Source organism: Mandrillus leucophaeus, unplaced genomic scaffold (assembly GCF_000951045.1).
Source record: "Mandrillus leucophaeus isolate KB7577 unplaced genomic scaffold, Mleu.le_1.0 Scaffold429, whole genome shotgun sequence".
Classification (NCBI taxonomy): domain Eukaryota; kingdom Metazoa; phylum Chordata; class Mammalia; order Primates; family Cercopithecidae; genus Mandrillus; species Mandrillus leucophaeus.
The window spans coordinates 2,423,094-2,444,346 of NW_012104576.1; the positions used below are offsets into that span (position 1 = coordinate 2,423,094).

General features: G+C 39.7%; 1 protein-coding gene across 1 annotated transcript in view; it reads right to left on the reverse strand.

The window, feature by feature from the left end:
- Positions 1-21,253, reverse strand: part of LOC105549005 (uncharacterized protein C10orf68-like) — a 180,156-nt gene that overhangs the window by 60,222 nt on the left and 98,681 nt on the right. The window contains exon 8 of the mRNA XM_011993312.1: positions 609-692. Coding sequence (XP_011848702.1) covers positions 609-692 — 84 coding nt within the window. The remainder of the gene's footprint in view (positions 1-608; positions 693-21,253) is intronic.

Genomic DNA, 21,253 nt, shown 5'->3' on the forward strand with positions numbered 1-21,253 from the left:
GTCCCCTTTGAGTATGTCTTTTGCTTATTTCTCTATTAACCTGTCTGCCTTCCTTTGTATCACACCAGAGATCAAAGGGTATTTTGCCTGACACTGCTACTCTTGTACCAAAGGCAGTAGTATAATATCTGAACTATATTACACAACTAAAGGATTCTGCCATAGTTGAAAGATTACTATGCCTAACATTTTAAAGTACAGATGGAATTATTAAGATTAAAATAACTGTCTTTTTCCCTTACTTATTGCACTCATCAGATAGCCTTACTGCTTTTGCAACTTTAAAGTAACTTTCTATCTAAACTGTAAATAGAAAGGGACTAAAATAACTTTGAACATTACTTGTCCCAAGTATATTCTAAGCTCACTATACTATATTATTTTGTGGATTACTTTCTAAATGGATGAGTCCTAAAAGTAATAATATCTAGCTAGCTTTACATTTCTAGTAAATATGTTCTAGAGTACAACCAAATATGGGAAGGTATTCATGAGAACCTGTGCCCATGTCATAATAACAAGTGGGTACTATTGCTATTAAAGATACACACTTAAACTTTGAAGGAGAAAAATAAATGAGGAATATTAGACTTAAAATATTTTCTTACCAGGGAAACTCTTTGACTGTGTCTTGAATTCATCATTTAATAAGCGTCTTCCCAAAGCACCTCTCAAGCTTTCTATATCAGTCTCTATAGAAATAAATAGATTTAAAAATACTTGGCAAGGTAATCCTTACATAGGAATGTGAGGGATGTGAGAGAGAGAGAGAGAGAGAGAGAGAGTGTGTGTGTGTGTGTGTGTGTGTGTGTATTAATCAGCCTTTGCTATTAATGAATAAAAGTTATAGCGAAATGTCTGAATTGCCAAATCACTAAACATTAGGAGTGGAAGGTCTGTTAGCAATCATATAAGCCTTAGTGTATTGAGGCATAGAGATGTATAGTGATTTGACCAAGACCACATATCGAGGTGATAACAAAGTTGTTGCACAAACTGATGCCTCACAATACTTTAACAGTGCTTTCCCCACACAATGTTATCTCTAATGCAAAATTAAAATATCCTACAGAATTTATGATAATAACATGACTTTAAAGTTTACATTGAATCACATTCATACCATAGGGATATACCTGGTAAGATGAAACATAACTTTTTTTTTCACCTAGCAACTTGAAAACAATGATCTTCATAATCACAGGAAATTATTAGAGTGCAGAAATACTTTGACTCATCCAGAAATATTTTAATGTGATTTTTAGGTTAACTTTAAACTAAGTAAGCATCAGGGATGGAAAATAATAAGATATCTTGTAGATTGAGGAAAACATGCCCCCGTAGGTCCCCTTACCATGTGGACCTCGTAGCTTAGGATATGATTAAATTTGCAGAAATACAAGAAGTAAAATTGGGTACTTTTCCATTTGAGTTTTTACATAATTTGACTTTTTTGTTGGATTTGGTAGTCTAACCATGTTTAATAACAGGGAAAATACCTGAAAGTTATTAAGGAGGAATTTATGTTAGAAAGGGTGATTATGATTGATGAACTAAAGTCAACTACTGGGACTAAAGTTTTGTCAGTGAAACCTAGTTCCAGCAGCACATGTGCCTGCTATAAACCTGTAAACACTGGAAACTAAAACCAGTTGTTATCTAGACATAATAGATGGATGTCTTTTTATTTTTTGAGAAATAGTTAAATTCATGAATAAATGTTAAAATACCTGAAAGTTATTAATGGGAAATTTATATCAGAAAGTAGTGATTAGGAATGTATATCATACTATATAATTTACACATTTAGAGTGTTCAATTAAATGGTAGTTTCAATGGTAGGAGGGGACAAACATCCAAACCATATCAAAAACATCCTGGAAGAGGGACACACAAATGAAAAGAAGAATATAAAAAGCCACCACTTACAAAGCTAAGAAATAACAGAAAAAATACACAAAACAATTAGAAGACACCAAATTAACAAGAACAAATTCTTATCTATCAATAACAATCTTGAATGTAAGTGGTTTAAATTCCTGAATTAAAAGACATAGACAGACTGAATTGATAACAAAAAACCAAGAAGCAACTAGGTGATGCCTACAAGAAATTCGTTTTACCTGTAAAGATAACATAGACTGACAGCGAATGAATCGAAAAAGATTATGCACACAAATGGAAACTAAAAGTTCAGAAATAGCTATACTTACAACAGACAAATAGACTTTAAATTTTAGAAGGGAGACAAAAAGATTAGTATATAATGATATAGACATCAATCCAGAGAGAGGATATAACAATTATAAATATATAAAAACTAACCCTAGATAACCCAGTTCTAAACAGAAATTATTATTAGAGCTAAAGAGAGAAAGAGTCCCCAATACAATAATAGTTAGAAACTTCAACATCCCACTATCAGCACTGGATATCATCTAGACAGAAAATCAACAAAGAAACATTAAACTTAAACTGCACTATATATCAAATGGACCTAACAGACATTTACAGCACATTTCCTCCAACAACTAATGAATACATATTCTCATCATTGCTCTGCCTTTTGGCTAAGATCAAGTACAGAATACACATTCTTCTCGTTGGCACATGAAAGATCACATATCAGGCCACAAACAAGTCTAAACAAATATTAAAAAGTCAAAATCATATCAGTTATCTTCTCAAATTATGGTGAAATAAAACAAGGCATCAATGTGATTGGACTGAAGGATGCAAGTATTATACCTGGGTGTATCTGTGAGGGTGTTGCCAAAGGAAATTAACAATTGAGTCAGTGGACCAGGAGAGGCAGATCCACCCTCAATCTGGGTGGCCACCACCGAATCAGCTGCCAGTATGGCCAGAATAAAAGCAGGCAGAAGAATATGAAAGACTAAACTGGCTTAGTCTCCCAGCCTACATCCTTCTCCTGTGCTGGATGCTTCCTGCCTGCGAACATCAGACTCAAAGTTCTTCAGCTTTTGGACTCTTGGACCTACAACAGTGGTTTTCCAGGGGCTCTCAGGCCTTCTACTGCGCTGTCAGCTTCCCTACTTTTGAGGTTTTGGAAATAGGACTGGCTTCCTTGCTCCTCAGCTTGCAGATGGCCTACTGAGGAACCTCACCTTTTGATCATGAGAGTCAATACTCCTTAATAAACTCCCTTTTGTCTATATATCTATCCTATTAGTTTGGCCCTCTAGAGAATGCTAATACAGATTTTGGTACTGGGAGTGGTTCTAGAGGAACAGAATTTTAAGGATGGAGTTTTTAATTGTCTTTGTGGTTTCTGGGGTTGCCTGCTTAATATGATTAGACCCCAAAATGCTAAGGACTCTACTTCTAATAGTATGGAGAACACTGATAGTTCTTGGTGTGAACTGTTTAGAGAATTATGCAAAATAAATGCATTTGATACTCGTGATTCACTGCTCAAAAGACACAAAGAGTTTAGTAACTCTGCACATAATACCTTTGACCATATGTGAGGAACTAAAGAATGTAATGAAGTTGGTTGGTTGCTCCTAAGTTCATTAGACAATGTGATAAAAGAAAATGAACTCGGGGATTCTATCTCCTGGCTCTAGAAGCACATACTGACCTCAAATCTTCTAAGATTGCCCTGAGAGTCTTATCTCCTGTAGACAAAAAAAAAAAAAAAGAAATTGTGGAAAATCAGACACAAGCTCTTATCTTGTGTGTGGTTGACCTGCAACAAAAGGTGCATGCACAGCCTCACCAGGTATCTACTATTAAAGTGAAGACATTGATTAGAAAAGAATGGGACCATGCAACTTAAAATGGGGACATGTGGGAGGACCCTGATGAAGCTGGAGGCACTGAGCTCCTAAATTCTGATGAGACTTTTTGGGTGGAGGAAACAGCCTCCCCACTCCAAGTGGTGGCAATATCCCCTCCCCAATCTACAACCCACGCTGCCATCAGCCTTTCCACATTTGCTGAGGAAATTAACCCTGCACTGCCTGAGGTAACAGTGATGGCCTCCCTTGGGGAATATGCCAGGCAAGACAATGCTGATTTTCCTCAGGACCCACCCCCAACACCCTTGATCACTTCTACACCTATAATTAGGCTAAGTCCTGGCAGACCCCTAGAGGTGAGGTTCAAAGTGTAACCACATGGAAGTGCACTACACTCCAAAAGAACTGCTTGAGTTTCTAATTTATTTAAGCAGAAATCTGGAGTGCAGGCATGATAATGAATAGTAAGGGTGTAGGATAATAGTGGAAGGAACATAAAGTTGGAACAGGCTTAATTTATTGATTTAGGCCCACTAAGCAGGAATTCTCCATTTAATGTTGCAGCTTGGGGAGTTAAAAAAAGGTTCTAATAGTTTATTTTCTTGGTTAGCTGAAATATGGATTAAAAGATGGCCCACTGTGAGCAAGCTGGAAATGCCTGATTTCTCTTGGTTTAATGTAGAGGAAAAGGCTAAGGCTAAGGGAGATCAGGATGCTAGAGTGGATTAGTCACTTTAGGCCTATTTATTCCAGCTGGGAGGGTGCAGAAGACATACCCTTGACCAATACTTTGTGAAATAGATTTGTGAGGGCAGCACCTGCATCCTTGAAGAGCTCTGTGATTGCTCTTCTCTGTATGCCAGATCTTACAGTGGGAACCACAGTCACTCAACTATAAAATTTAAATGCAATGGGAATAATTGGATCCCAAGGTGGCAGGGGCCAAGCAGTAGCACTCAACCATCAAAGCCAAGGTGGGCATAGTTACTGCAATGGACAGCAGAGGCAAAGCAGCAATCAGAATAGTCTGACTCATGTAGAGCTCTGGCATTGGCTAATTAATCATGGTGTTTCTAGAAGTTAAATTGATAGGAAGCCCACTGCATTCTTACTTAATTTATATAAGCAGAAAAATTCCAGGTTGGGTGGACAAAAGACTAATTTGAATTATAAAAACAGAATCATGGAGCCTCAACCAATTTCCAGACTTGAGCCAGTTTACAGACCCAGAACCCCTTGAATGAAGGAAAGACTGGGTCCCTTTGAGGAAGGACCCCACTACACTACCAACAGTTTATGCTGTTAATCTTTCTTCAATATTTCCCCAAGAAGACCTCCAGCCTTTTACTAGGGTAACTGTGCATAGGGGAAAGGGAAATAATCAGAACTTTCAGGGACTACTGGTCACTAGCTCTGAGCTGACATTGATTCTGGAGGACTCAAAATGTTATTTTGATCCTCCAGTTAAGGTAGGGGCTTATGGAGGTCAGGTAATTAATGGAGTTTTAGCTCAGATCTAACTTAGAGTGTGGGTCCTTGGACTCATCCCATGCTCATTTCCCCAGTGCCAGAAAGCATAATTGACACAGACATACTTAGCAGCTGGCAGAACCCCCACATTGGCTCCCTGACTGGTAAAGTGAGGGCTGTTATGGTGGGAAAGGCCAAATGGAAGCCATTAGAACTGCCTCTACCTAGAAAAGTCATAAATCAAAAATAATATCGCATCCCTAGAAAAATTGCAGAGATCAGTGCCACCATCAAGGACTTGAAAGATGTAGGGGTGGTGACTCCCATCACATCCCTGTTCAACTCTCCCATTTGGCTGTGTAGAAGACAGGTGGATCTTGGAGAATGACGGTGGATTATCGTAAGCTTAACAAAGTGGTTACTCCAACTGCAGCTGCTGTATCAGATGTGGATTCATTGCTTGAGCAAATTAACACATCTCCTGATATGGTATGTGGCCACTGACTTGGCAAATGCCTTTTGTTCCATTCCTGTCCATAAGGCCCACCAGAAGCAATTTGCCTTCAGTGGGCAAGGCCAGCAATATACCTCTACTGTACTACCTCAGGGATATATCAACTCTCCAGCTTTGTGTCATAATCTCGTTTGGAGAGATCTTGTTCGCTTTCCCTTCCACAAGATGTCACACTGGTCCATTACATAGATGCCATAATGCTGATTCATCCAGTGAGTGAGAAGCAGCAAACACACTGGACTTATTGGTGTGATATTTGCATGCCAGAGGATGGGAAATAAATCCAATTAGAATTCAGGGACCTTTTACTTCAGTAAAATTTCTAGGGGTCCAGTGGTGTGGGGCCTGTCAAGATATTCCTTCTAAGGTGAAGGATAAGTTGCTGCATTTGGCCCTTCCTACAACCAAGAAAGAGGCATGACCCCTAATGGGCCTATTTGGATTTTGGAGGCAACCATTCCTCATTTTGGCATGTTACTTTGGCCCATTTATCCAGGGACCCAAAAGGCTGCCAGTTTTGAGTGGGGTGCAGAACAGGAGAAGGCTCTGCAACAGGTCCAGGGTGCATTGCAAGCTGCTCTGCCATTTGGGTCATATGACACAGCATACCCAATGGTGCTGTCAGTGGCAGATAGGGATGCTCTTTGGAGACACTGGCAGGCCCCCATAGGTGAATCACAGTGGAGCCCTCTAGGATTTTGGAGCAAGGCCCTGCCATCTTCTGCAGATAACCATTCTCCTTTTGAGAGACAGCTCTTGGGTGTTACTGGGCTTTGGTAGAAACTAAACATGTGACTATGGGTCATCAAGTCACAATGCAACCTGAACTGCTTATCATGAACTGGGTGCTTTCTGACCCATCTAGCCATAAAGTAGGTCATGCATAGCAGCATTCCCTCATCAAATGGAAGTGGTATATACATGATCGGGCTCGAGCAGCTCCTAAAAGCACAAGTAAGTTACATGAGGAAGTGGCTCAAATGCCCATGGGCCCCACTCCTGTCACCCTGCCTTCTCTCCCAGCCTGCATCAATGGCCTCATGGGGAATTCCCTATGATCAGTGGACAGAGGAAGATAAGATTAGGACCTGGTTCACAGATGGTTCTGCATGATACGCAGGCACCACCTGAAAGTGGACAACTGCAGCACTACAGCTCCTTTCTAGGACATCCCTGAAGGACAGCGGTGAAGAAAAATTTTCCCAGTGGGCAGAACTTCGAGCAGTGCACCTGGTTGTGCACTTTGCATGGAAAGAGAAATGGCCAGATGTGCAATTATATGCTGATTCATGGGCTGTAGTTTGTCTGGCCAGGGTCTTGGAAGAAGCATGAGTGAAAAATTGGTGACAAAGAAATTTGGGGAAGGGGTATGTGGATGGACCTCTCTGAATGGTCAAAAACTGTGAAGATATTTGTATCCCATGTGAGTGCTCACCAACAGGTGACCTCAGCAGAGGAGGATTTTAATAATCAAGTGGATAGGATAACTCGTTCTGTGGACACCACTCAGCCTCTTTCCCTAGCCATGCCTGTCATTGCCCAATGCGCCCATGAACAAAATGGTCATGGTGGCAGGGATGGAGGTTACACATGGGCGCAGCAACGTGGACTTCCATTCACCAAGGCTGATCTGGCTATGGCCACTGCCAAGTGCCCAATTTGCCAGCAGCAGAGACCAACACTGAGCCCTCTATATGGCACCACTTTTCGGGGTGATCAGCCAGCTACTTGGTGGCAGGTTGATTATATTGGACCTCCGTCATCATGGGAAGGGCAGAGGTTTGTCCTCACCAGAACAGACACATACTCCAGTTATGGGTTTGCCTATGCTGCATGCAATGATTCTGACAAAACTATTATCCATGGACTCGTGGAATGCCTTATCCAGCATCATAGTATTCCACATAGCATTGCCTCTGACCAAGGTATTCACTTTATAGCTAAAGAAGTGCAGCAGTGGGCTCATGCTCATAGAATTCACTGGTCTTACCATGTTCCCTATCATCCTGAAGCAGCTGGATTGATAGAATGGTGGAATGGCCTTTGGAAGTCACAATTACAATGCCAGTTAGGTGACAATACTTTGCAGGACTGGGGCAAGGTTCTCCAGAAGACTGTGTGTGCTCTGAATCAGTGCCCAATTTGTGGTACTCTTTCTCCCATAGTCAGGATTCATGGGTCCAGTAATCAAGGGATGGAAGTGGAAGTGGCACCACTCACCATCAACTCTAGTGACCCACCAGTAAATTTTTTTCCCTTTTATTATTTATTTATTTTTTAAATTATGTTTTTATTTTCATAGATTATTGGGGAACAGGTGGCAGTGGTTATATAAGTTCTTTAGTGTTGATTTGTGAGATTTTGGTGTACCCATCATATAAGCAGTATACACTGCACCCAATTTATAGCCTTTTATCCCTTACTCCCTCCCCATCCTTTACCCTTGAGTCCCCAAAGTCCAGTGTGTCATTCTTATGCCTTTGCATCCTCATAGCTTAGCTCCCACTTATGAGTGAGAACATACAATATTTGGTTTTCCATTCCTGAGTTACTTCACTTAGAATAATAGTCTCCAATGTCATCCATGTAACTGCGAATGCCATTAATTCATTCCTTTTTGTGGCTCAGTAGTATTCCATCATATACACATATTATATATGTATGTTGTATACATATATATGTATATATATACACATATATACACACACATATATACACACACACACATATATATACACATATCACAGTTTATCCACTCGTTGATTGATGGACATTTAGGTTGGTTCCACATTTTTGCAATTATGAATTATGCTACTTATAAACATGCATGTGCAAGTATCTTTTCGTATAATGACTTCTTAGAACAATTCTGAGGTCACCTTGCTTCTTCCCCATCTTAAGTGGATTGTCTTTTAAATTTTGTTTGGAATTTTTGGAGGAGAGGGTAAAGTCTGATGTCCCTAGAATTCTGTATATTTAAAATAATTTTAAAAGGCCAGTAAATTTCACCAGGTTATTTTTATATGTTATCAATTCCCAATTTGTCCTGGTATGTCTTTTCAACTTACAGATTTGGGTCATCCATTATTTTAAAAATTAATTATTCAATTATGCCTTATAATATATTATACATTTTATTTATTCTTCTTCGGGAATTCCAAATATTGAATTCTGGGAAATAGATATCTCAGAAAGTGTGAAAAACAAGTGCAAAGGCCCTCTGATGGGGTGAAATATAAAACATTTGAGAAACTGAAAGAAGCATTTTGGGCATGGCAAATAAATATCATCGCTTCAGTGAAGTTTCTAAGATTTCCTGTTCTCTTTAGGAAACTACATTGCTAAATCCATTTATCTGTATTTTTCTAAGGTAGAATTTACCAAAAAAGGATACCCATACTATATTTGGGAGATAGAAGATATGCCATTATCCTTTGCACATAGTTGCAGCCAGAAATGCAGGCAGATACGAGATTTGTAGCAGAATTCTCTGAGCAAATGAGAACCCACAGACTTAAGACAGTTGGTGGGAGATTACTAAAAAATAATTGAGTATTGAAAGCTTCTGGTTTTAAAATGTTGGCATAGAAGCAATCTGGCTTCACTCACTTCCCCCCACAGAAAGCCATAAAGAAATATACAGCATCAATATTATGACCAGCAATATCCAGGAACCCATTATGAGAATGAGACAATTCTTAGGACCACAGAGAAGCAACAGAAACTAAAAGCTGACAGTGACTTGTCCCTGCCTCAATCCCTGGGAAAAATAAGAGAGCCTGAAGTGAGAAATATCCATGAGAACAGAGGAGACAGAGGGAGAAGTGAGCCTATTATCCTTAGCCCTGGAAACTGCTCTGTTACTTGGCCAAAGGGGATGTCAAATCAATGGCTACTAAGAGTGGCTCTCAAAAGCCCAAAACAAAGACAGGATCCAAAAGCAGCAAGAGAAAATTTAATAACATATAAGAAGCACTATCGTGTAGGAGGTATATTCCACAGGTCCTCTGGGCACAAACTTCCAGCTACTCTTCCCACACCTTTGGGAACCCCCACTTTAAGAAGGGCAATGCTTTACTAGGGCCAAGAGAAACCTGGGTTTAAGGCTCCACCTAGTGCCAAAACTAAGGCAGTGAAAAAAATTTAGTACGGAAATTGCAAAGAATCTCTAAGCAAATGTATCTAATCAAACCCAAAATGAACCAGACAAAGAAGACAAATAAATAATTAATCCTTAAATGCAAAGAGAGAGGAATACATCCCCAGTAAATAACAGCAAACAAGGAACCATGACTTCTTCAATTGGAACAGCAAAAAAATGACTGATGCTAATGAGATGATGAGAGTTCTCTAACCAAAAATTCAAAATAGAAGTTTTAAGGAAACTCAGTAGTCTACAAGATTACAAATAAAAGCAATTCAGAAATCTATCACATAAATTTAACAGAGATTGAAATAATTTTAAAAATCAAACAAATCTTGGAGCTGAGAAATACATTTGCTGAACTGAAAAATTTTTAGAGGCTCTCAACAGCAGAATGGATCAAGCAGAGGAAGAACCAGTGAGCTTGAAGACAAGCTATTTGAAAATTCAAAGTGAAGGGGGGAAGAACAAAGAATGACATGGAACAAAGATTACCTACAAAATATTTAAAAACCTCAAAAGACCAACTCTAAGAATTATTAGTGTTCAAGAGGAAATTAAGCAAGAAAAAGGAGTACAAAGTTTATTTTTTAAGAATAACAGAAAACTTTCCAAACCCTGAGAAAGATATAAATATTCAGGTATAGGAAGGTCAGAGAAAACCAATTAGATTCAACTGAAATATATGCCAAGACTAAATGGGGAGAAATCTGGGAACCCTACATGGAGTTGCCAAGCACTAGGATGCTTTCCAGACCCTGAACAGCTCCTAAGGAAGGGATGTCTCCAGCCTGAGTAAGTTGCCACACCTAGAGAGAACAGGGCTGTCTTTCCACGGGACTGGGGAAAGTCTGATCTGTTCACCCTCACTATGCATTTGACAAAAGTCTAATATGCATAATCTATAAGGAACATAAATCGGCAGGCAAAAGCAAACAACCCCATTAAAATATGGGCAAAGGACATGTATCAAAAGAAGACATACATGCACCAACAAATATGAAAATATATATGAAAAATTGCTCATTATCACTAATATTAGAGAAATACAAATCAAAACCATGAGATAACATATCACACTAGTCAGAACAGCTACTTTTAAAAAGTCAAAAAACCAACAGATGCTGGCAATGTTGGGAAAAAAAAAAAAAGGAAACACTTATATAATAATGCTGGTGGGAATGTAACTTAGTTCAGCCACTGTGGAAAGCAGTGTGGAAATTTCACAGAGAACTCAAAATAGAACTATCACTTGTTCTAACAATGCCACTGTTGGTTATATACACAAAGGAAAATAAATCATTCTACCAAAAAGACATATGCACTCAAAAGTTCATTACTGCACTATTCACAATAGCAAAGACATGGAATCAACCATGATTGTCATCAACGGTGGACTGAATAAAGAAAATATGATACAATACACCATGGAAATGATGCAACTATAAAAAAGAATAAAATCATATCCTTTGCAACAACATAGATGCAACTAGAGGCCACTATCCTAAGACAATGCAGGGACAGAAAACCAAATACTGCAATATGGACACAAAGATAGGAACAATAGATATGGGGGACTGCCTGATGTGGAGGAAGGTAGGAGAGGGACATGGGTGGGAAGGCTACCTATAGAGTACTATGCTTAGTACCTTGGTGATGACATCTTTCATACACCAAGCCTTAGCAATATGCAATTTACCCATGTAACAAACCTCCACATATACCCTGAACCTAATATAAAAGTAGGAAAAAAAGAAACTTTGAAGTTAAACTACATACTAGACCAAATAGGCCTAACTGACATTTAGAAACTATTTCACACAACTGCTGTAGAATACTCACTGTTTTTGTCAGCACATGGAATATTCTCCAGAACAGATCATAGTTATGCCACAAAACAGTCTCAATAAATTCAAAAATAAAGAAATTCTATCAAGTATTTTTTGAAGCACCATGTAATAAATGCATAAAATCAATAGTATAACAAACCTTGGAAATTGTATTAAGACATGGAAATTAAAAAACATTTTCTTGAATAACAAACACATGAATAAAGAAATTAAGGAAATTTAAAATTTCTTGAAACAAATGAAAATGGGAATACAACATACCAAATGTATTAGCAAAAGTGGTACTAATAAAGGTTATTCTGTCCTTCTGATCTCATTCAGATGTTTTTTGATTTATAAGTAAATTGTAAAGCTAATATCAAAACACACAAGACTAAGACAGAGAAATGGAGAAAAAAAGCATGAGTAATATATACATTAAAATATGTACAGGTACTATAGTAATGGATTTATAATTCATTACAAGACTTCAATTTATATTTTTCACTTCCTTCCACCAATAATTCCATGTCCTCACTTTCCCACAGCCAACTGCTTGGCTACCTAAGGCTCTTTCCTAGTTAAGATGGCTCAAAATTTCATTCTTGAAGGGAATAACCTTTTAGTTGTTCAGCCTTGATTATGTAATCTTCCCATGGACATATGTAATCTACTACCACACATAAAAGTAGTAAAGAATCATGTCAGTAAATCCTTTGTATTCTAAAGTCTTCCCTGAATCGCATGACTAACAGTTACCCAATTTCACCTAAGTGAAAATATTCAAGATTAATATACCCTAATAATAAGAAGGTGTATTTTTAAAAACTTACTCAGCCAATCCATGTCCTTGATTGAAGAATTTATTGCATTTACATTCAAGGTTATTTACAGGTAAGAACTTACTATTATTGTTTTGTTATTTGTTTTTCCTGGTTGTTTTGTAGATCTTTTGCCCTTTTCCTTCTCTTTTGTTGCCTACCTTTATGATTTAATATTTTTTGTAGTTCTAAGCTTTGATTCTTTTTTCTTTATTGCTTGTAAATCTGCTATAATTACCCTGAGGCTTACATAAAACATCTAGGTGAGACAGAGTCTTGCTACATTGCCCAGGCTGGAGTACAATGACATGATCTCGGCTCACTGCAACCTCTGCCTCCTGGGTTCAAGTGATTCTCCTGCCTCAGCCTCTCGAGCAGCTGTGATTACAAGCGTATGCCACCGCAGTCAGCGAATTTTTGTATTTTTAGTAGAGATGGGGTTTCACCATGTTGGCCAGGGTGGTCTTGAACTTCTTACCTCAGGTGATCTGCCCACCTCAGCTTCCCAAAGTGCTAGGATTATAGGCATCAGCCACCATGCCCAGCCAAAATCCAGGTTTTAAGCAAGTAATTTAAGCTGATAACAACTTTATTTTTGTCACATATCTAAACTATAGATTTGTATCTTCCCCCATTTATGATTTTGATGTCACAATTTACATCTTTTTGAATTATGTAACTTATTGTAGCTTTAGTTACTTCTGACAATTTTGACTTTTAACCTTTATTCTAGAGATATGGATGACCTACATACCACCACTACAGTATTCTGGATTTTTTTGTTTATCTCTATCCATGATGAGTTTATACTTCCATATGTATTCATGATATTATTTATTGTTCTTTTATTTCCACTTGAAGAAATCCCTTGAGCATTTCTTGTAAGGTAAATAAAGTGGTAGTACATTCCCTCAAGTTTTGTTTGTAAAAAGATTATCTTTCCTTTATTTCTCCGAACAGCTTTGATGGGTATAGTATTCTTGACTAACTTTTTTTGTTTCTTTTAGCACTTTGAACATATCATTCAATTCTCTGCTGGCCTACAAGATTTCTACAAAGAAATTTGATGGAAATTTCCTCGATGTCACTTGATGCATTTCTCCTGCTGTTTTAAAAAGTCTTTTGACTTTGACAGTTTGATTATAATCTGCCTTGAAAATGACTTTTTTGGACTGAATCTGTTTGAGAACTTTCAGCTTCATGGATCTAGACATCCATGTCTCCCTTAAGACTTGAAATAATTTTCATCAATTAATTCACTAAATAAGCTTTCCATCCCTTTCTCCACTTTGTTTCCTTCTTTAATACCTGCAATGTCAATGTTTGCTAATCTAATGATGTCTCATAAGTCCTTTCGTGTTCTTCATTCTTTTTGATTCTTTTTTTCTTCTCTGATAGAGTTGTTTCAAAACACCTATCTGAAAGGTCACAGATTTTTTTCTTCTGCTTCGTCTAGTCTGCTGTCGAAGCTCTCAGTTGCAGTTTTTACCTCATTCACTGAGTTCAGTTCCAAGATTTCTGTTTATTTCCTTTTTAAAATAGTATCTTTATTATTTTATTTATGTATTTATTGACTTTATCATTCATATGATGAATTATTTTCTTGATTTCAGTGAATTGTCTATTTGTATTTTCTTATATCTTAGTGAGTTACCTTAAAATCATTATTTTGAATTCCTTTTCAGGATATTTCTGTTTCTTTGGTGTCAGTTACTGCGTTCCTTTGGTGGTGGTATCTTTTCTTGCTTTTTTATGATTCTTAAGTACCTGTGTTGAAGTCTGCACACTGTTAGAGCAGTCACCTTTCCAAACTGATAGAGTGGCTTTTTATTTTAGAAAAGACTCACCTGCAGACGGACCCAAGGGTAGTGTTTTTGGTAGGGTGTGTTGGCTCTGGTTCCAGGTAGGCACAGTGGGGTCATCTCTGTGCAGCTTCCTTACCTGGGATCAATGTCAGTGATGACTGTGGGTGTCTCAGTGGCCTAGGTTGCAGAAATTTGTGACAGTGATAGTAGCTGTGTAGCTGTTAGGGTTCTCAGTGAAAAGGGCTTCAGGAGTACCTCCTGCTCTCATTTTTCCCCATAGTAATGACACTTAGCTGAGAAATCCCTCTTGGTGTTGGGTCTGATATGACCTGCAGGCAGCCTCAGTAGCATTACGTTCCAGGGCACAGTTGATTGAAGTGGCTATAAGATTGGGGTCCTGTGCTTAGTGTCTTGCAAAACTACTGAAGTATCCAGTATGTGGGATCAGGTTTACTCTCTGAGGAACAGGTGGATGCAAATCTCCCACAAAACTGAGGACTCTGACTTTGAGGCACTCTTCAGTAGCTTGACTCAGGGACAGGAATATGGCTGTCACTCTGACCCTGTGAATCAGAATGAAGCACTGACACAGCTCTGGAGAAAAAATGCATTCCAAAGGCTCAGGCCCTAGGGAGAAAGGCACAGCTGCAATTTGGCTTCTAGAGACAACAGACCATACTGGCAACTTGAGCACTGGGAGAGGAGGTACCCCAGAGTAGTGACTCTGGATCCTGGAAGGGTGGAACACAATAGAGCCCATGTTCTGCAAGGCTTAGTGCAGCAGCCAGGACCCAGGAATGGCTGCTCCAGCTGTGGTGCCAATGGCCCCAGGTGCAGCCTGGGCTAGCACTCCAGAGGACACAAGCAGTCAGCCTTGGTGGTGTTTATGTGGTGTTAATTCTGCAGGCATGCAGAATGCAAGAGTGTGGGGGCATGTCTTCCTCCACCTAGATTTCAGAGACTGTCATGAACAGTCTGGGGTCCCAGACAGAAACATGTCACAGGGTTGAGCCACCACAGACAGCCCCCATTAGAACAATGCCGAGTGGACAGTGGAGTCAGAGTTACCACTAGGCATAGTGGAGCCTTGAGAGTGGGGCTGGCCAGGAGATTTCAAAACTCTGGACCACTAAGGTGTAATGCCAGTCTGGGAAAGCTGCAGGCACAAGACTCCAACCCATGAGTGTTGTTGTCTGGGCCGAGGCCAGCAAAGGCATAGAGGTGGGACTGCCTGAGACTTTGAGGGCCCAATCCTCACCCAAGTGTGCTCAGAGGGTGGAACATGAAGTCAAAAAAATTTATTCTCTAGCTTTAAGATTTAACGTTGCTCTCCTTGTTGTATTTTGGACTTACTTAGAGCCAGTTATCTCCTATTATCTTGACTATTTTGTCATTTTGGGATGGCAATGCCTATTCTATTCTTGTCTCACTAGTGTATTTTGGAAGCACAAAGGGGGCAAAAGAAAGATAGATGGAATCAAACTTCCCCTTTTATAATAACCCACTCCTAAGATAACAAACCTATTCCTCTGTGATAATAGCATTAATCTATTCCCTCTGCCTTCACAGCCTAATCACCATACATTAAGGCTCCACCTCTGAACACTGCTGCATTGGGAATTAAGTTTCCAATGCATGCTTTTGGGTGGACGTATTCAAACTATAGCAGTGTCCCATAATTCTTGTAGGGTTCTTTTTTACTTTTTTATTTTCTTTTTTTTTTTTTTTTTGGGTAATTTCAAATAATCTGTGTTCAAACTTACTGATTATTCCTTTTGCCTGATCTAGTCTGCTATTGAAATGCAATATGGAATTTTTCAGTTCAATCGTTGAGTGTTTTAGTTCTAGAATTTCTGTCTGGTTCTTTTGTATGATTTCTATCTCTTTATTGAATTCATTTTACTTATTTTCTTGATTTTTTCTTAGTTGTCTATCTGTTTTCTCTCGTAGTTCACCGAATTTCCTTAAGATTATTTTGAACTTTCTGTCAGACAGTTTATAAACCTCCATTTATGTAGGGTCAATTACTAGTGCTTTATTTTGTTCCTTTGGTGATGTTATGTTTCCTGATTGTTCATAATTTGTGTGCCCATGCATTGGTATTTTCACATTTAAAGAAGCAGGCACTTATTTCAGTCTTTACAAACTAGCCTTGGCAGAAAAAGCCCTTCACCATTCAGCTCAACCAGAGACTATGGGCTGGTCATCTGACTTGGTTCCTGAGTAGTCTTGCTGCTAGAGTTCTCAGCAGGCTGGCCTGGTGCCTGGATGAGAAGGCAGGTGGGTCTGGTGCCTGAGTCTGCCAGGTTGGGCCTAGAGCCTGGGTCCACATTGGTTGACTTTGCACTGGGGTCCACTTTGGTTCTGGAAGCTGTATCCACAAAATCAGGTTTGTAGCTAGGGTCCACTGGAGTGGAACTATTGACTGGGCCCACAGGGGCAGGTCTGAATCTTGTATTTGTGGGAACTGGTCTGATGTCTGGGTCCATGAAGAATGACTTGGTACAGGGGTGGGCCTTTAGCCTGAGTCTGTAGGGACAGCTAGGTGCTTGGATGAGCCTGGAACTTTGATCCATGGAGATAGATTGGTGCTGGGGTTTTTCAGTGCTGACCTGGCAGTAGGGTAGAGCTAGAGGCTGGGTCCATGGGTGCTGGCCTAAAACCTGGAGTTGTGAAAGCCAGCCTGACAGTAGCTAAATCTGAAGCAAACTTGGACCTTGAATCTGAGTTTGCAGAAGCAAGCCTGGGACCACAGAAAATTACCTGACACTGGGCAGGCCTGTACCAGCATCTATAGACTGGTCTGGTACTGAGGCAGGCCTAGAGGTTAGATACACATAAATAGGCCTGGAATCTGAGGCTGGATTTGATGGCCTTGGGTCTGAACTCAGGAATAAAGCTTAGTTGATTGCTGCTGTCTGGAGAATAGGTCCACAGAGGCTGGTATAGTGCTGGTGGCAGTCTGAAATCTGGGGCTACTGGGGCTGACCTGACAATTGGGCAGGCTTGGAGCCTCAGGTACATCTGAAGCCTGAGTCTTCAGGGGCCAGCTTAGGGCCTGGAGCTACTGGGGCTGACCCGGCTCTGAGATCAGTCTGGGGTGTGAAGCTCTGGGGCCAGCTTGGTGCTGGGACAGCCCAGAAGACTGAGTCTATGGGGCAAGCTCAGTGTTGAGACAGTGTTGGTTTGCAGGTGGTGGCCTGGACTCTAGGGCTGCAAAGTCCAGCCTAATGCTGAGGTGAGCCTGAAGGCTGGGACCACTGGAGCTTGCCTGGTGGTAGAGCAAGACTAGAGGCTGAATCTGTGGCAGCTGGACTGGTGCCAGAATGGGCCTGAAGGCTTCATCTATAGGGCCATCCTGGACAGGAGGCTTTCAGGGGCAGGCCTGAAGCTTGAGTCTGTGGTGCTGTCCTGGAATAGGAGTGAGCCTGAAGCCTGGGGCCTCTGGGGCCAGCCTGGAGCTGGGACTGCTAGGGCTGGTCTGGTGGTGGGACAAAACTGGAGACTGCATTGGCAGAGCTGGCTTGAAGAAGCCTAGAGCTGGCCGGGCATTGGGGTGGGCCTTGAGGCTGGGTCTGCAGATACTGGCCTAGAGTTTGTGGCTGTAGGGGCCTGCCTGGCATTGGATTTTACTCCAGTGGACTGAATATTGGGGTCCATGGAAAAGTCCAGTGCTCATTTAACCTTTCTTTCCTCACATTAAGGGTATCTCTCTCCACACTGTGCTGCCTGAAGTTAAGGAGGGAGTGATGCAGATTATGTAAAACTGTCCTTCCTCCCCTCTTCAATGCATATTTCTTACATCTGTGTTTCACTCAAGTGCTGTAATCTCTCATCTGGTTTCTTAAGCTGTTGTAAAGGTATTTTCATACATAGACAGTTGTTCAAACTGATGTTTCTATAGCGGCAAAAGCACTGGGAAATCTTATTCCACCATCTTGCTGATGTCATTCCATAGGGCTGTCTTTGCATTTTGACAGAATTACAATGTGTCTTGGTGTTGATCTCTGAGTTTATTCTACTTGGCATCTGGTTAGTTTTAAATGTGTAGATGCATGTCTTTCATCACATTTGGGATATTTTTTACCCATAATTTCTTCACATATTCCTTCTGCTCTTTTCTCTTTTCTCCTTCTGAAACCCACATAATGTGTTGCTGATCCACTTGGTGTTGTCCCACAGGTCCCTTCCCTTTCCTTCGTTTTTATTCCTGCTCCTCAGACTTAAAAATTACAATTGTCCTATGTTCAGATTCACTGATTCTTCTTTTTGTCTGCTCAGATCTGCTGTTGAATCTATGAATTATTCATTTCAACTATTATATTTTTGAACTAAGGATATTGTTTATTTTTTATCATCTTTATTCCACTGTTTTTACAAAGTTTTTCTGATTTCCTTTTGTTCTTTGTCCATGTTTTCCTTTAGCTCTTTGACGATATTTAATATAGTGAGTATTTTATTTTATTTTATTTTATTTTTTGGGGGTGGAGTCTCACTCTGTTGCCCAGGCTGAAGTGCAGTGGCATGACCTTGGCTCACTGTAATCTCTGCCCCCTGGGTTCAAGCAATTCTCCTACTTCAGCCTCCCTAATAGCTGGCATTACAGATGTGCATTACCACGCCCGGCTAATTTTTGTATTTTTAGCAGAGATGAAGTTTCACCATGTTGGCCAGGCTGGTCTTGAACTCCTGGCCTCAAGTGATCCACCTGCCTTGGCCTCCCAAAGTACTAGGATCACATGTGTGAGCCACCATACCTGGCCCAATATGGTCATTTTAAAGTCTGTCTAGTAAGTACATTGTATGAGCTTCCTCAGGAATGGTTTCTCTCAATTTATTTTGCTCCTTTGATTTGTCCATACTTACTTCTTTTTATTGTGCCCTGTAATTATTTTTCTATTGAAAGTTGTTCATCTGGATATTAAAAGGGGTGATGCTAGAGATTATCTATTCTCCCTTCGCCAGGTATTGCTCTTTTTGATTGCTGAAAGCTATAGTCAGACATTTGTTTAGGTTAGCAAATCATTTTTACAAAAACTTTATTCTGTGTGTTACCACTGAAGTCTGTTACTTAGAGCTCATGTTCAGTTACTGTTTTTATAGAGATTTCTTTCAATGTCAGCATTTCTTTTTAAATTAAAAGAACTCCCCCCACACACCAAACACCTTTCACAGTATTTGCAGGTTAGTTTATCCTAAGAGTCTCCCTTCAGCACTTAGCTAGGCTTGCATTGAGCCCAGAAATAAGGCTGAGTTGAAAGTTTAATGTCTTGTTAATCACAAGTATTAACAGCACTATATACCAAGCTGAAGAAGGAATCTCAGAGCTTGAAGACTAGCTCCTTGAAACAACTCATACAAAAATAAAAAGACAAGAATAAAAAAGAATGAACAAAAACTTTGGGAAATAAAGGGTTATGGTAAGAGACCAAATTATGACTCATAAAGAGAGATGAAGAAAATTTAGAACTATGGTACTACAAATGCCACTTTTCCTAAATCCTCCCAATTAATGCCTTCTACTTTATTTGCTAAATATTTTACACTTCCATGCATAAGTCTTTGTAAACTATCAGCTTTTTATTCCACTGATATTATTTCTATGTCCTCTACTTTTTAAAAAATAATTCTCTTATTTTAAACTTTTTTCGACTTTTAGTTTTCAGATTTTATCATCTTCTTTTTCTACCTCCTTGCTACGAACTTATAATCCTAACTTTTTAGTTTTCTTTATTTTCTATCATATGCAACCTTTAAATTTCCTTATAAAAACCTATTTAAGGACCTCTTGTAAGTGCTTATGTGTAGTGTTCTAATTTTAATTTAGTCTCAAATATATCCTAGTGTCCATTATCTTTTCTTCAGCTTATAAATAGGATTTTAAATTTTGCAGAAGAATTTTTATCTTGTTTACTATTTAGTTCTGTTTTATTGCATCATAGAAAATGTGATTTGTGGAAATCATTTTTTAGTATTCATTGAAACTTAATGTGTGGCCTAATATGTAGTCAATTTTTGCATGCGTACTCCATTTATTGAGTGAAGTGTTCTATAAGTATCTGTTTAATACGTCTATCACAGAAGGATCTACGTCCTTCATAAACTAGTTTTTTCAGCAATATTTGATAGAGATGGAAATAGTGTAGAGGCGTTCAATTTTTGTAGATCCATAAATTCTGCACAGTTCTTCATACATTTTGAAAATTTCTTTTCTTTTTTCTTTTTTTTTTTTGGTTTTTTTTTTTTTGTTTTTTGAGAGTCTTGCTCTATCTCCCAGGCTGGAGTGCAGTGGCGCAATCCCAGCTCACTGCAACCTCTGCCTCCCAGGTTCAAGCAAGCCTCTTGCCTCAGCCTCCTGAGTAACTGGGACCACAGGCACTTGCCACCAAGCCCAGCTAAATTTTGTACTTTTGGTAAAGATAGGGCTTTGCCATGTGGGCCAGGATGGTCACGAACTCCTGACCTCGGTTGATCCACCCTCCTTTGCCTCCCAAAGTGCTGGGATTACAGGCATGAGTCACAGCACCCAGCCCATGCCTGTATTTCCAGCTACTTGGGAGGGTGAGGCAGGAGGATCACTTGAACCCAGGAGGCGGAGGTTGCAGTGAGCTAAGATTGTGCCACTGCACTCCAGCCTGGTGACAGAGCGAGACTTCGTCTCAAAATAAAGAACTTTGGCTCATCAAAAGAAACGAGATCATGTCCTTTGTAGGGACATGGATGAAACTGGAAGCCACTATCCTCACCAAACTAGCACAGGAACAGAAAACCAAACACCACATATTCCTACTTATAAGTGAGAGCTTAACAATGAGAACACATGGACACAGGGAGGGGAACAACACACACTGGGGCCTGTCAGAGGGCCGTGGGGTGTAGGGGAGAGCATTGGAAAAAGAGCTAACA